General features: G+C 49.4%; 1 protein-coding gene across 3 annotated transcripts; it reads left to right on the top strand.

Moving 5' to 3' along the window:
* On the top strand, nt 1-11,702 carry DNAL4 (dynein axonemal light chain 4). 3 transcript variants are annotated; one of them, XM_031938124.1, is made up of 4 exons: nt 1-476; nt 9,398-9,605; nt 10,017-10,100; nt 10,626-11,702. In XM_031938124.1, exons 2-4 carry the CDS (start codon nt 9,540-9,542, stop codon nt 10,788-10,790), a joined length of 315 nt encoding a protein of 104 aa, XP_031793984.1. In that variant the 5' UTR covers nt 1-476; nt 9,398-9,539; the 3' UTR covers nt 10,791-11,702. The 3 variants fall into 3 exon arrangements, with proteins under 3 accessions (XP_031793984.1, XP_031793983.1, XP_031793985.1); XM_031938123.1 differs by having other exon boundaries at nt 3-476; nt 9,395-9,605; XM_031938125.1 differs by lacking the exon at nt 1-476 and adding an exon at nt 5,169-5,280 and having other exon boundaries at nt 9,395-9,605.
* Nucleotides 11,703-13,249: the final 1,547 nt, after the last annotated feature.

Below are 13,249 nucleotides of genomic sequence, written 5' to 3' on the forward strand. Positions count from 1 at the left end.
CCTTTCTACAGATGACAGCGCACGGCGGCCACAGAAGTTAAAAGACCCGCCAGGGCCTCGGGGCCAGCACGGGAGAAAGCCGGGATTCGGAATCGAGTCCTTTAGGTCCGAGCTCAGGGACCTATAGGAACGCCTTCTGAGGGCAGGGCCCGGGCCGCGCTTGCGCAAGGAACGCTCCGAACAAAGGGCTGTGGAAGTTAGTGGAAGTTGGAGACTTAACGCCCGTTTCTTCAGGCGCGCCGGGGCAGCTCTGAGAGAAGCCCCTCCCCTTCCCCTTTTCTAAGCGTCGGCCTTCTAAGTCGAGGACCCATGCGGATGATTGGCAGTCCCGGACACCAGTAATCCGTCAGGCCTCTGCCAAAGCTTCGCCTCGGGGGCGGGACTTCCTGTGCCGGTTGCTAAGACAATCTTGTTTCCCTCCTTGACAACGCCAGGGTGGCGGCTGCAGCGGTGCGGGGCCCCGGCGGCGGGAGCAGGTGAGGGCGGCCCCGGGGGGCTGGGGGAGGGCGCCCCGCGGCCGTGTCCGGCCCCCGCCCCGGACGTGCACGGCGCCGGGCTCGGAGCCCCCGGCGCTGCGGGGCCTCGCTCGAAGGCCCCGGCGCCCGCCGACCCTGAGCCCGGCCCGGGCGGCCGGGGGACCCTCCGCACCCCCAGCCGCCCGCGGACCGCCCCGGCTTGGCGCCGCCCCTCGGCGGGCCGCAGTTACCGGTCTGCAAACGTCGGGGCCCGGCCCGCCGGCGCCCGATCCGCGGCCCGGGTCCCGACTTGGCCAGGGCCGCTTGCCCGGGAGAGCCGCTCTGTGCCTCAGTTTCCTCGGCTGTGACACGAGGGGCGGGTTAGAAGCCCCCCAGCGTCCCGCCCGTCCCCAGATCCGTGGCCGGGTTCGGACTGCGGGGCGAGTCGCTCGTGCGCCCCCGGGAGCCCCTTCGCCGCTCTGTGCCTCAGTTTCCTCGGCTGTGACACGAGGGGCGGGTTAGCCGCTTTTCGGACTCCAGATTCATGGCCCCGAGACTCTCGTGGGTCCAGAGCGCTGCTTAGGTGCCTTCCCCAAAGATGCCCTCGCTGTGGTTTTTGCCTAATTCATTTCATCCAATAAACCCTCCTCCCTTGTTCAGCCCCTCATTTCTATCCCGTCCTCTTGCATTCTCTCCCTCTCCTTGTGCCTCTGGCCTCTGCTCTCTTCTCTCTCTCTCTCTCTCTCTCTCTCTCTCTCTCTCTCTCTCTCCATTGTCTCTCTTGATGATCCCATCCATTTCCATGAGTTCAGCCATCATCTCTGCAGAAGACTCTGATCTGCAAACCCAGTTCTCATTTCCCTCAAGTAGGAGGCTTGAATCTCTTCCTGTCAGCTAGGGAGCTCCAATGCAACCCACCAAAATGGAGCATATTCTTTCCCCCCCAGTCCACCTCTCCTGACTGACTTATTCCTGCTGTACATGCTACCAGTCTCCCAGTGACCCACCTACAAAGCCTTGAAGATACTGCTTCACTCTTACTACCTTCCGTATCCAATCAGTTGTCAATACAACTGATTCTTCCCCTAGCACCTCTCTTGCATCTCCATTCACACCACAGCCATCCCAGTTCAGTTTCTCCCACTCCTAGGACTTTCAGCAGAGCCTCCTAATGGGTCTCTTTGTATCCGATCTCTGTCCCTTCCAGTCCATCCTTCTGACAGCTGTCAAATTGATATTCCTTGAGCACCAGTCTCACTATTGGCTCAAGAAGGTTCCTTATTACTTTGAGAATAAAATGCAAACTTCTCTGTTTGGCATTTAAAGCCTTTCACAGTCAGACTGCAGCCTGTCTTTCCAGCAGATTACACATCACTCCCCCTCACAGATTTTTTGAGCCAGACTGGCCTACTTAACCGTTTTCCCTTCCACAACATCCCACCCCCCGTTTCTAGGACTGTACAACCCGTCCCCTCTAGCTTCTGTTTGCCAGCTTCTTAGAATCCCTGGTAACTGTCTTGATCAGCCCAAGGGCCACCTGCTTCAGCAGGCAGGTAGAAGAGAGAGAATGCTGGGAAGTCAGCGAGAGCTAGGTTCAAAATCCTGCCCCAGCTACTTATTGGCTCTGTGACTGAGCAATTTTCCTAGCCTTTCTGTGCCTCACTTCCTCGATATGCAAAGTCAGGTTGTTGAACTCAGTGGCCTATAAGGTTTAACTCTAAATCTGTGATCCTAATTCACCAAGTTCTTAGGAACTCCGAAGTACATTGTATGTATCTTTCACATATTTATTTCCATATACGTGTTGTATGCCCTTGGTACACAGGGGGAAGAGATGGTTGTTTCTACCATGGGGAAATAATCCTAATGCTAATAATACGCTAAGACCGAAGAAAGCAGGTGAGAAAAGAGTAGTGATCAATTCCATGTAATTGGGCAAAGGAACATGAGGGAAGTCGCAGAGTGGGGGGAAGCTAGTATAGAACTGGAAGAGATCTCAAAAACCATCTGATCCAGTCCATTTCTGAAGAGGAAACCCCTTCCCCAAGATGTTCTTTTTGTCCCCCTGCCATCCCTTGAAGGCAGGTCCTCATCCTATCTCCGATCTGTTGTCAAAATAACCCCCAACTCTGCCTGGAATCCATCCCCAAACATCACTCTGATGATGTGATTTCTCTACCCAGAAGCCTTTGAGGGCTCCCCATTGCCTGTTTAAAAAACCCAGTGCATCTGCTTGACTTTCCCCTGTGGTCTCCCTCTGTCAGAGAGCTTTGCTTCTACTTTTATCTGCATTTAGGATGCTCTCCCCTCCCCACCCTTCCACCTCACAAGGCCTGGCCATAACGCCACTTCTATGAATCCTCATTGTGCTTTTGGCTTGTACTTTTCCTGATTCTTACTCCAGTTCCCGTAATCACGGTCTACCTTGTGTCTGGGTTATATGTGGCTTTTCTATACAAGTAACCATAAGAAGCAGAGCTTGTGGGCAGTGGAAAGTGCACCAGGCCATGAGTGGGGAGGCACAGGGCCCTGCACATAACTGTGCCCAATCAGTGTTGTTCTGATAAAAGCAGGTGGAGGAGAGGCAGCTCTGGGAGTGAAGAGGCAGCACAGGGCAGGATGGGGTGGGGAGCCAGGGAGGGTATTTGACTAGGGAAGGAGAACACTTAGAAGGAGGGAAGAAGCTCCCCCAACCTCCCAGAGTTTTAGTGCTAGGAGAGATTTCAGATGTCCTCCAGCCCAATCTGCCCCTCGGCAGACTGCTCTGCCTCGGTGGAAAGTGTTGGAATTGGAATCGGCACAGCCAAGCCATTGCTGTCCTCCATCTGTGAAATGAGAGAATTGGGCTAGACCAGAGATGTCACTGATGTGGCCCATTGAATGCCTCCTGGGGGTGAGACCTGAGCCAGAGTAAAGCGTACCTGAGCTGGTAGGGATCTTTAAGTATGGTTTAGTGATCCCTGGTCTAGATCCCCAATAAAGTCCCTCTCAAAACTGATGCTCCCTTGATCTCTGACAAGTGGTCATCTATGTTGGACTTACAGACTAGCAAGTGGAGAGGAAACCTCATAGCTCCCGGGGCAGCCCCTTCTGACGCAGTGGTAGACTGCATATGAAAAGCATGAACTTCAGACTGCTCTCACTCACCTCACCCCAGCACAGGGGCGTAGAACTACCGATCATCTGTTTAACAACTGTTTATGCTCTTCAAAAAGATGATGTAAAGGGGACAGTTATGGCAGTGGGTAGTCCTGTTATCCCCCTTCCTCCAACTGCCCAGTACTAGTAACTGGCAGTTGAAGGTCATCTTTTGCTTAACTCTGTCTGGATCCTGAAATTCTGAAGAACCCTTGGTGTGTCAACCTTAATGTCCTGTGTTTCTTTGCATCCCCTAATGTTTAATCAGAGGGTGATGGGAAGAGGGGAGGAGACATATCGCCAGAGATGGAATTATGGGTTTGTGTATAAGAATATGTGGTTCCAGGGAGATGGACGAGAATGGACATGGACCTGGGCTAGCCTTGTCTGTATTTTATTTAAGGATCAGATTATCACTTCCTAGAGATTCTGGAAGTTCTGCGAGAGAGAGAGAGAGAGAGAGAGAGGGAGAGAGAGAGAGAGAGAGAGAGAGAGAGAGAGAGAGAGAGAGTGAGTGTGTGTGTGTGTGTGTGTGTGTGTGTGTGTGTGTGCTGACAGTGTGCTCCAAGAGCTTCTAAGGATCTAAATATAAGAATATCCTTCTTCTCATAGTTAAGAATGGTCAGTGAGGTTGAGTATGTTTGCTGCCTGGCCCTGGGGTGAATGGAGAGAAATGGAGGAAAGGCTGTTCTGAAATAGAAGCATTTCATTTCTGGCTGCCATATATACATGACTGAATGAGAACCAGAGATGGGCAACCAAAAGCCCTGGGGGCTGCTCACCCTCTGGCCCTTGCTGGGTACTTGAGTATCTGCCTAGTGCTCACCACCCCCAAGCCTCTGCTCTCTCTCCTGTTCTCTGATGGAATTGAAGTAGGTGGTCTGTGTGTTCTGCCACAAATGGTGCCTAATAAATGCTGCTTCTATTACATGTTTGGGTATCCCAGGTCCTTTTTAGCTCCTCTAACAGTTCTGATTTGCAATATTGTCTGCCCGATGTTTCTCTGAAACAAAACTAAGCAGTGTTTTAAGCATCTCCCCAATTACGAGAGCTAGATTTCAATTTGAAGTGTCTGAGATTCGTAGAGTCTGATCTCCTGATTCCTGTTGCCTAGGAGAAGCCTTTCTATGGGGCACTGATTGCCAGGATTGTTGGAAAGAGCTCCTGGGGTAGACTCTGTCAATGAGAACGATCAAAAGGAGAGAAGATGAGGACCCATGGAGGCTTGGTATTCAGGCACAGTGATGGATTCTGTCGAGACTGGCTCTGGGAGAGCCTGAAGTAATGGGGATTAGGGCTGCGGTTAGGTTTTAAATTATTCAAGTGCTTTCTTTTAAGCCTGACCTGATTCCATTCTGGCCTGCTCTGCCCATAAGAACTAGTTACACAGAAGGACCCAAAGGGCTTTGGAGAGTTCCTTTTCTCACCTTGGTGCTGTGTGGAGGCCTAAGTTTATTTTTACTGGAAATTTTGTTTTGTTTTGTTAAACCAAATTAAATCCAGTATCATTCAGTGGGACTGAAAGAAAGTCATAAATGACTCCATCTTATTATCATGGCCTGATCTTTTTATCCCAGGTACTTGACAGTGTAGAAAGTGCTATCTTCGTACCAGCATGAGACAAAAGCATAACATTCCCATTTTACAGATGAAGAAACTAAGTCAAAGAAGTAGATACTTGCCTAAGGTCAGTAAGTCAATCATCAATGTGTGAGGCAAAAGCATAACATTCCCATTTTACAGATGAAGGAACTGAGTCAAAGAAGTTGATACTTGCCCAAAATCAGGGAGTATCGATCATCATCATAGCTGATATCTTGACAACACTTTTTTTTAAAGTTTTACAAAGTGCTTTCTTTACAACTCTCCTGTGAGTGAGATAGAGCCCATGTCAACGACCCCATTTTATAGATGAAGAAAGTGGAGTTCACCCTCTTTACAGCCGTGTGACAAGGCCCTTAATGTCTCTGACCTTCAGTTTCCTTGTCTTTAAAAAGGAGATAGTAAGAGTAGCACCTTGTACTTCCTAGAGTGGTGAGATCAACATTTTGGCATGCTAAATATAAGCAAATCTGAGTTATTAGGAGGAGAAACGGAAGCTGCCATCTTTGCAATGCCTTCTTTCCTAGGATACCCAGTATCCAGATGTCTGGATGGCCCTGAGCATTTTAGGAACACCAGCAGGCTGCCAACCTTGACGTCAGTCTTGGGTGGAACCTTTATTAATGAAGGGAAGGTAGAGGTAAAGAGCTAGGAGACTGGCTGAGAGACGTGACTTAACATGAATGAAGACAAAAGCTTTGGTGAGATGAGAATCCTGAGCCAAGTCAAGCAAGTTTTATTTGAGAAATTACCAGCCTTGAAAGTGGCCACAGACAACAGTCCCGGGCTCCATCCAGAAGACTTGGCCTAGAGCATTGGCGGAGAAAAAGCAGAGCTGACGGTACTCGCCTGTGGACTTGGAGTTCACAGGTGAGTGAAGAAGAAGGAGAGAATCAGCTGCTGGAGAAGCCTCCTCCCTGTGCCAGGCTCCCAAGCACAATCTGGGCTGTTCCCTTGTTGCCAGGGAGAAGATGGAGCATCCAGGAGGGAGCCAGCCATTCAGGATGGTCCTTTATTAGCCAAGTAATATCATGGCACAGGAGGTCAGCGGGAAGCAAGGAGGAGAGGAGGCTATTTAATCAATTCCCTGCCTGGAGTATATTAGCCTAATAACTCTCCCTTCTGAAGCAACTTGGTTGACCCTTTGTCTTGCGCAGCCAGAATGAGTTGCTTAGCCACTGTGCAAGATTATTGTGGGCCCCCACCCCATGCATCCTTCCTGCTGGGAAGGCTGGGCCACTTCAGAGACTTCTCATAGATTGGGAGGGAGGAGGAGGGAGAGGAGGGGACACAGAAGTAAGTACTTACTGTGTGCAAAACACTGGTGGTACAAACACAAATGAGATAATTCATATCCTCTAGAAATTTCTGTTCTAATGGGGGAAGATGGCACATAAAAGGAATCTGGAAAGCAGGGAGGGAGAAAGATGTGGAGGACCTAGAACAACATGGAGGATAAGTGATAAGTCAACGAGGGTAAAGCGAGGAAGGCCGGAATCTCTTGGAATTGGGGAGTTCTCAAATGCCTACTGTATGTAGGACTATAGTATGGCTTGCCTGGGGAAGATAGAAAATTTAGATTGGTTCGCAGCCTAGCAGGGATAGACCAGTATCTTTCTCTAGAGACCTCACCTGATGGGATAGTAGGGAGAGGATGCTGGAACTTAGAACATTATGCTCACAGTGTTTAAACTCTGACACCAACTGGACCACAGACCAAGTTATAGAGGGGATTGCAGATTGCGTGGATGGAGGGAATGCTCCACCTGGGATTGGAAGAGAACCATAAGAATTATCAGACTCAACATTATTTTATATCTGAAGAAATGGAAGCACACAGAGATTGCTGAGTGTCTTGAGGTTGCAGTTGAACCCGAACATTAACTCATTCCACCATACAGCACAGCACTCAAGAGCATCAGAGTTACACATGGTGTGCTGTGTAACGTCTGACAGGGAAGACTGCTATTGATGGAGGTCCAAGGATTTTTGAATCGAGCAAATGAAGAGAAGAGAGTTACAGGGACCAGTGTGAACAAAAGCTCCAATGTTGCAAAGTATAGGTGATGTCTAAGGGTACAAAGTGATCCAGTTTGCCTAAAATGTAATGAGAGAGTTAGACAGGACTTGGGTGACCCTGTAAGAGTGGAGAGCTGGGCGGCCCCCATTCTCCAAGGGCTTGGAATGCCGACCAGAAGTCCTTATTCAGAAAACAGAATAGAAAGCACTGATCATTGGAACAGGGATGTGACAAGATCTTTGCAGATAGAAGATAAGTCTCAAAGCACAATGAAAACTGGATTGGAGAGAAGACTGGTGGCCGAGAGATCTCCTAGAAGGCTCTTAGAAAGATGGGTGGAAGCATGAGGCTAATTGGAATTGGGAATTGAGCAGAAGCAGCCAGCAACAAACATTGTGCAGGAAGAATTGGTAGCTGATCATCTGGGAAATGTGAGAGAGAGAGAGAAGGAGGGAGGGAGGGAGAGAGAGGGCATCATGTGTGAGGGACATAATAGCCAAATCCCAGGCAGAAATAGTGACATCATGAGGAGGAATGGCTGTGTTTTGGATGTGTTGAGGTACCATTGGGACGGCCGCTCTGTAGACAGATGGGAATTTAAGTTCTCAGAAGGGCTAGAGAAAGAGTTTGGGAAGTCATTTGCATAATGATGGTCACTGAAACCAAACAGCATTTGCTAAAGGCGAGCAAAAAGAGAGAAAAGGACCCAGGAGTGGCTTGAGGAAAAGAAAGGGAGTCACCATGGAAGTGAAGAAGTGGCACTTGGAGAAGAGTCGGATACAATGCAAGCGCTAAGTCCAGATTTATTAAATGAGTCCAGAATTATGAGGAGAGGGCATTGAATCACACGAGGTGGTCAACAGTGTGATTCTGCAGAGATAAGGAAAAGGGAATCTGAAAAGGCCAGGTGGTAAAACATCAGAGAGAGAATGAGAGATGTGAAAGTGGAGGCGTCCAGTGTAGATGACATTTTCAAGAAATTTAGCAGTGAAGGGGAGGACAGAGATGGGTTGGATGGCAGCTGGATGGGTTAGAAAGAGAAGGTGCTTTGTCACCATAAAATGCCATGTATGTATCAATTTTTCAGGAATTATTATTGTAAAGAACCCATGAGCAATAATAGTGAGATTAAGGAAAAGACTCCATTGGGTTGTCACAACATTTTTTTTTTATTAAAGTTTTTTATTTTTCAAAACATATACATAGATAATTCTGCAACATTACCTTGTAAAACCTTGTGTTCCAGTTCTCCCCTCCCCACTTCTCCCATTCCCCTCCCCTAGATGGCAAGTGGTCCAATACATGTTAAACATGGTAGAAATATATGTTAAATCCAATATATATTGCAACATTTTTGATGAAGAAGGTGGAGATGATGCAGGTCAGTCCACTCAAAGAAACATTTGGATAAGTATTACTGCTGCTGCTCCTGCTGTTCATAACCATGGAATTCTGGAGTGCATTAGAGGCGAAAGAGACTTCTAAAGATATATTGTCAAGCTTCCTCTTTTAACAAATACGGCCCAGATAAGATACTTTCCCAAGATCCCCTAGTTGGGTAAGTGATGGGGCTGGAGATAGAGCTCTGGTCTCTCCCCTGCCTGCCAGGATTCCATTATGTTTTCACATACACTCTTTCATTTTGCCCTTATTTTGAGGCATTCGGGACAGGTCGTATTATCCCCACTTGACTAACAGACACCCACGGTGGAGCCAGATCTAGCACCCCCATTAGTCCAGCTGGACCAGGAGGGCTGAAGAGTTCACCAGAGAGCCAGCTGCACTTCCAGTTGCTCTTCCTTGCCCATGGCTTCTGCCAACAGGAATTAGGACCAAGTCTCCCGGTGGAGTCACGGTGCCCGGCACATCGGAGGCTTGTTTGTTCCTTGATGAATTGTCCCATACTGACACCTAGACTGTGCTTAGAGTGCCGTTGGCTGATAGTCAAGCTCTGTCTCCTCAGAGCGTGGGCTCACAGCAGCGTCTCAGTATGTTCTTCCTCGGGCCTTGGCATCTCGTGTTGAATCATCCTCCGATCTGCAGACAAGTTGGCCATTTGGGAAGGGACGGTGGAGGCGTTCAGATGGGGGCGGGGGATCAGAGAGTTTCTGCCCCCTTTCCAATCTGTGATTTGTGGTTTTAAAATCAACTTTCTTTGTCTGGTTTTTCCTGTTTTCAGCAGCATCCCCTTGGGGGGAGCATTCTCTCCTGCCTCTGAGACAGCTGGGCCTGCCTCCTTAGCCTTCCTGGTTCTCCCTAATTGCTACCATTAGCACCTCCCCAGGAGTGCTCCTCTTTCATCAGCTGTTCACAGTGGAAGGATCATGGGAGAAGAAACAAAGAAGGATGACGCAGATTACAAGAGACTACAGATCTTTCCTCTGGTCAGAGTAAGTTGTGCTAGAGGAGGAGAAAGGCCACTCAAAGGGCAGCCTTGGGGACGGGCCCTCTCAGAACGACCTTGAGGGACATCCCCTTCTCCGTCTCCAGGGAGCCTCCTCAGGGCTGAGAGATTTTTCCTCCATTCTGATGGAGGATTCAGGACGGGCTCAGAGGTTATGGGTGAGGTGCTGGGCTTGGCTCCTGGCTCGGCCATCTGTGACCCTGGCTGAATCAGGAAGCCCTTGCTTCAGTCTCCCCACAGGGCTTCACTGGCTCTCCCTGCATCATCTCTGCAGACAGGCTTTGGGGCTTTCTCTCCCCAGCTGTGCTCAGAGTAGCTGACCAACCGGCTTAACCTGGCCCAGCCTGGCAGCATCTTGTGCTGAGCTCTGTCTGTCTGTCCTTCCCTCCTCCCCCAGCACTCGGACATGCCAGAGGAGATGAGACTGGAGACCATGGAGTTGTGTGTCACCGCCTGTGAGAAGTACTCCAACAACAATGAGGTACCTGTCCCTGAAGGGCCCCAACGGGAGGCTGGGCCCCTGAGCTCTCAGGTGGGCGGTGGGGATAATGGGGGAAAGGAGAGAGGCTCTTTCTCAGGTAGCTTTTGGAGCCAGGCTCTTCTGAAGCAAGTTCCAGTAACCTCGGGGATCCCTGGCCAATGCCGGGCCCAGCGGGGGCCCCCACGTGGCAGCCAGCCTCTCTTCAGAGTCACCAGGAAGCTGGGGAGGGTTTGGGGACTGGGACCACAGGCCCGTGGGTGGGAGCTCTGAAGGGAAAGATCCCCGAGAGAACCAGCTGGTTCACCTTGTCCATGGGCAGGCAGGGTCAACACAGGCCCGTGGCCCGGCCAGGGAGGAAAACAGAAAGGTCCAGTGCCTTTCCCTCCCCTCCCCCCCAACGGGCCTCCGGGCAGCCTCACGGTTCTGCGCTTTTCTATCAAACCGGGTGACCGGCTGTAGAAAGGGGGGCTGGGGAGCCCTCCGTGGCTGCCCTGCCCTCGCATGATGCCGGCCTGCCCTTCGCAGAGCGCCGCCAAGATGATCAAAGAGACCATGGACAAGAAATTCGGCTCCTCCTGGCACGTGGTGATCGGCGAGGGCTTCGGCTTCGAGATCACCCACGAGGTGAAGAACCTGCTGTATCTGTACTTTGGCGGCACGCTGGCCGTGTGTGTCTGGAAGTGCTCCTGACACAGGCCGAGCCCCTCCCGGCCCGGCCCTGCCCCGCGGCTCTCCCTGGGCAGGGCAGCCTCAGGCCGGCCCTGGCTTTGGGAGGGAGCCCCGGGGCCTTCTCTTTCTCTCCGTGTGTGTATTGTGTGTCTTTGTGGGCACTTCCCCTGGCACCTGGGTGCCTTACTTGTGCTTGTGTGTGTGTCCGAGTGTCTACCGTCTCACTCCAAGAGTTGGGATATGGGGGCAGCAGGCTCCGGGGCAGTGGGCAGGGAAGGAGCCCCCAGAGCGGAGCCTGAGCCAGTTGGGAAGGGAGGGGGGCCCAGAGCTGCCCGGGGCTCCTCCCAGCTTCCCTTCCCGCAGCCTTTCAAGAGGCTCGGGGTCCCTCCAAGTGGCGCCTCTGGGCCCCTTGCCTGCAGGCCGTCTTCACTGGCCAGTGAAGACTGAATCTCTCCTCTGGGCGGACAAGTGATTACTGCCCTTTCTTGTCCCCCGAGAAGGGAAGTAGCAGGACCTCCCCACGTGACCTCCTAGTTTACTCACCCACTGCATCTTAAATAGACTGGCAGCAGAAGCAGCCACCCCCTCTGGGGGCCTTCCCCCCTCCTCCTCGCCTCCCTCCAGGAGGCCAGGTCAGCCTTTTCACACCTCCACCGCCGAGGGGGGGAGGCTGGAAACCCTCCCGAGTCACGGAGGGAGCGCCAGTGGCCTGGTTTGCCCTCCCGGTTGGGCCCCCAAGGCTGCTGCTACTTAGTCATCAGGGACCCTGTATATTTGTACAACTTATTTCTCTGTCTTGGGTTTTCTATGTGATTTTTTTGAGTGTGGGTTGGAGAGGGGATTTAGTAGAAAGAAGAACTAACTGTATTTTACACAACAGTTTTATTTATATGGATGTTTTTGGTTTTTATGATTAAAGTTACCAGAAACAGATTGTGTCTTTATGCTTCTGAGTTTGGGTTGGGAGCTGTGCTGAAAAGGTTCCTGGGATGATGGGTTCCAGGGAAGCTGAAGATCCTTCAGGGGCGGAGGCATCTGTGAAGAAACTATTAGCCCATGAGCCAAACCAGGATAACACTCCTCAGTTATTTTTGCTAACTATTTATCCCCTGTTCATTCTATTCTCTCTTTCATTCTGACCCTCCTCAAAAGTGTTTTGCTGTTGAACACCTCCTCATTGATCCCTGGAATATCATATTCCAAGCTCTCCAATCCTTTAATGTAGAAGCTGCTAAATCTTGTGTTATCCTGACTGGTTCCACTATACTTGAATTATTTCTTTCTGGATGCTTGCAGTATTTTCTCCTTGACCTGGGAGCTCTGGAACTTGGCTATACTATTTCTGGGAGTGTGCTTGGGGATCACTTTCAGGAGGTGATCAGTGTGTTTTTTCCTATATTTTACCGTATGGTTCTAGAATATCAGGATAGTTTTCCTTGATAATGTTTTGAAAGATGATGTATACTTTTTTTTTAATCATGATTCTCAGATAGACCAATAATTTTTAAATTATCTCTCTTGGATCTGTTTTTCAGGTCAATTGTTTTTCCAATGAGAGATTTCACATTGTTTTCTATTTTTTTCATTCTTTTGGTTTTGTTTTATTGTTTCTTGATTTCTCATAAAGTCATTAGCTTCCATTTGCTCAATTCTAATTTTCTTTTTCTAAAGCTTTTTATTTTCAAAACATACGCAGATAATTTTTCAACATTGACCCTTGCATAGCCTGGTGTTTCAGATTTTCCTCTCTTTCCCCACCCCCTCCCCTAAATGGCAAGCAATCTAATATATTTTATATATGTTTAAATATATGTTAAGTCCAATATGTACAAACATTTATACAATTCTCTTGCTGCACAAGAAAAATCAGATCAAAAAAGGAAAGAAAATGAGAAAGAAAATAAAATGCAAGAAAATGACAAAAAGGGTAAGAATGCTATGTTGTGATCCCCACTCAGTTCCTGCAGTCCTTTCTCTGGATGTCGATGGCGCTCTTCATTACAAGATCATTGGAACTGGTCTCAATCATCTCAATTCTAATTTCCAAAGACTTATTTTCCTCAGTCAGTTTTTGTACATTCCCATTTGGCCAATTTTTTTTTTAAAGACATTCTTCTCCTTGTTAGCTTTTCCTCTCTCTCTCTCTTACCTGATTTTCAAAATTCCTTTTGAGCTCTTCCATGACCTGAGACCAATTCTATTTTTCATTGAGGCTCTGGTTGTAGGAGCTTGACTTTGTTATCTTCTGAGTGTGTGTTTTGATCTTCCTTGTTATCATACTAACTTCCTATGGTCAGAATCTTTTTCTGTTGTTTGCTCATTTTCCCAGTCTATTCCTCAACTTTCAAATCTTTGTTAATAAATGAGGGCTGCATTTCCAGGGTGGAGGGTGCACCATCCCCAGCTTCAGGAGCTTTGTGCAGCTTATTCCAGAGATCCTTCTAGGGACCTGCCACCAGCCCTCCTTTCTGTCCTACCCC

This window comes from Sarcophilus harrisii, chromosome 5 (genome assembly GCF_902635505.1).
Source record: "Sarcophilus harrisii chromosome 5, mSarHar1.11, whole genome shotgun sequence".
Taxonomy (NCBI): Eukaryota; Metazoa; Chordata; class Mammalia; order Dasyuromorphia; family Dasyuridae; genus Sarcophilus; species Sarcophilus harrisii.

Bases quoted from the DNA above. Each gene is read 5' to 3' on its own strand.
- DNAL4 (XM_031938124.1), top strand. From the start codon at position 9,540: ATGGGAGAAGAAACAAAGAAGGATGACGCAGATTACAAGAGACTACAG. The intron at 9,606-10,016 runs GTAAGTTGTGCT...CTCCTCCCCCAG, and splicing joins AGATCTTTCCTCTGGTCAGA to CACTCGGACATGCCAGAGGA. The intron at 10,101-10,625 runs GTACCTGTCCCT...TGCCCTTCGCAG, and splicing joins AGTACTCCAACAACAATGAG to AGCGCCGCCAAGATGATCAA.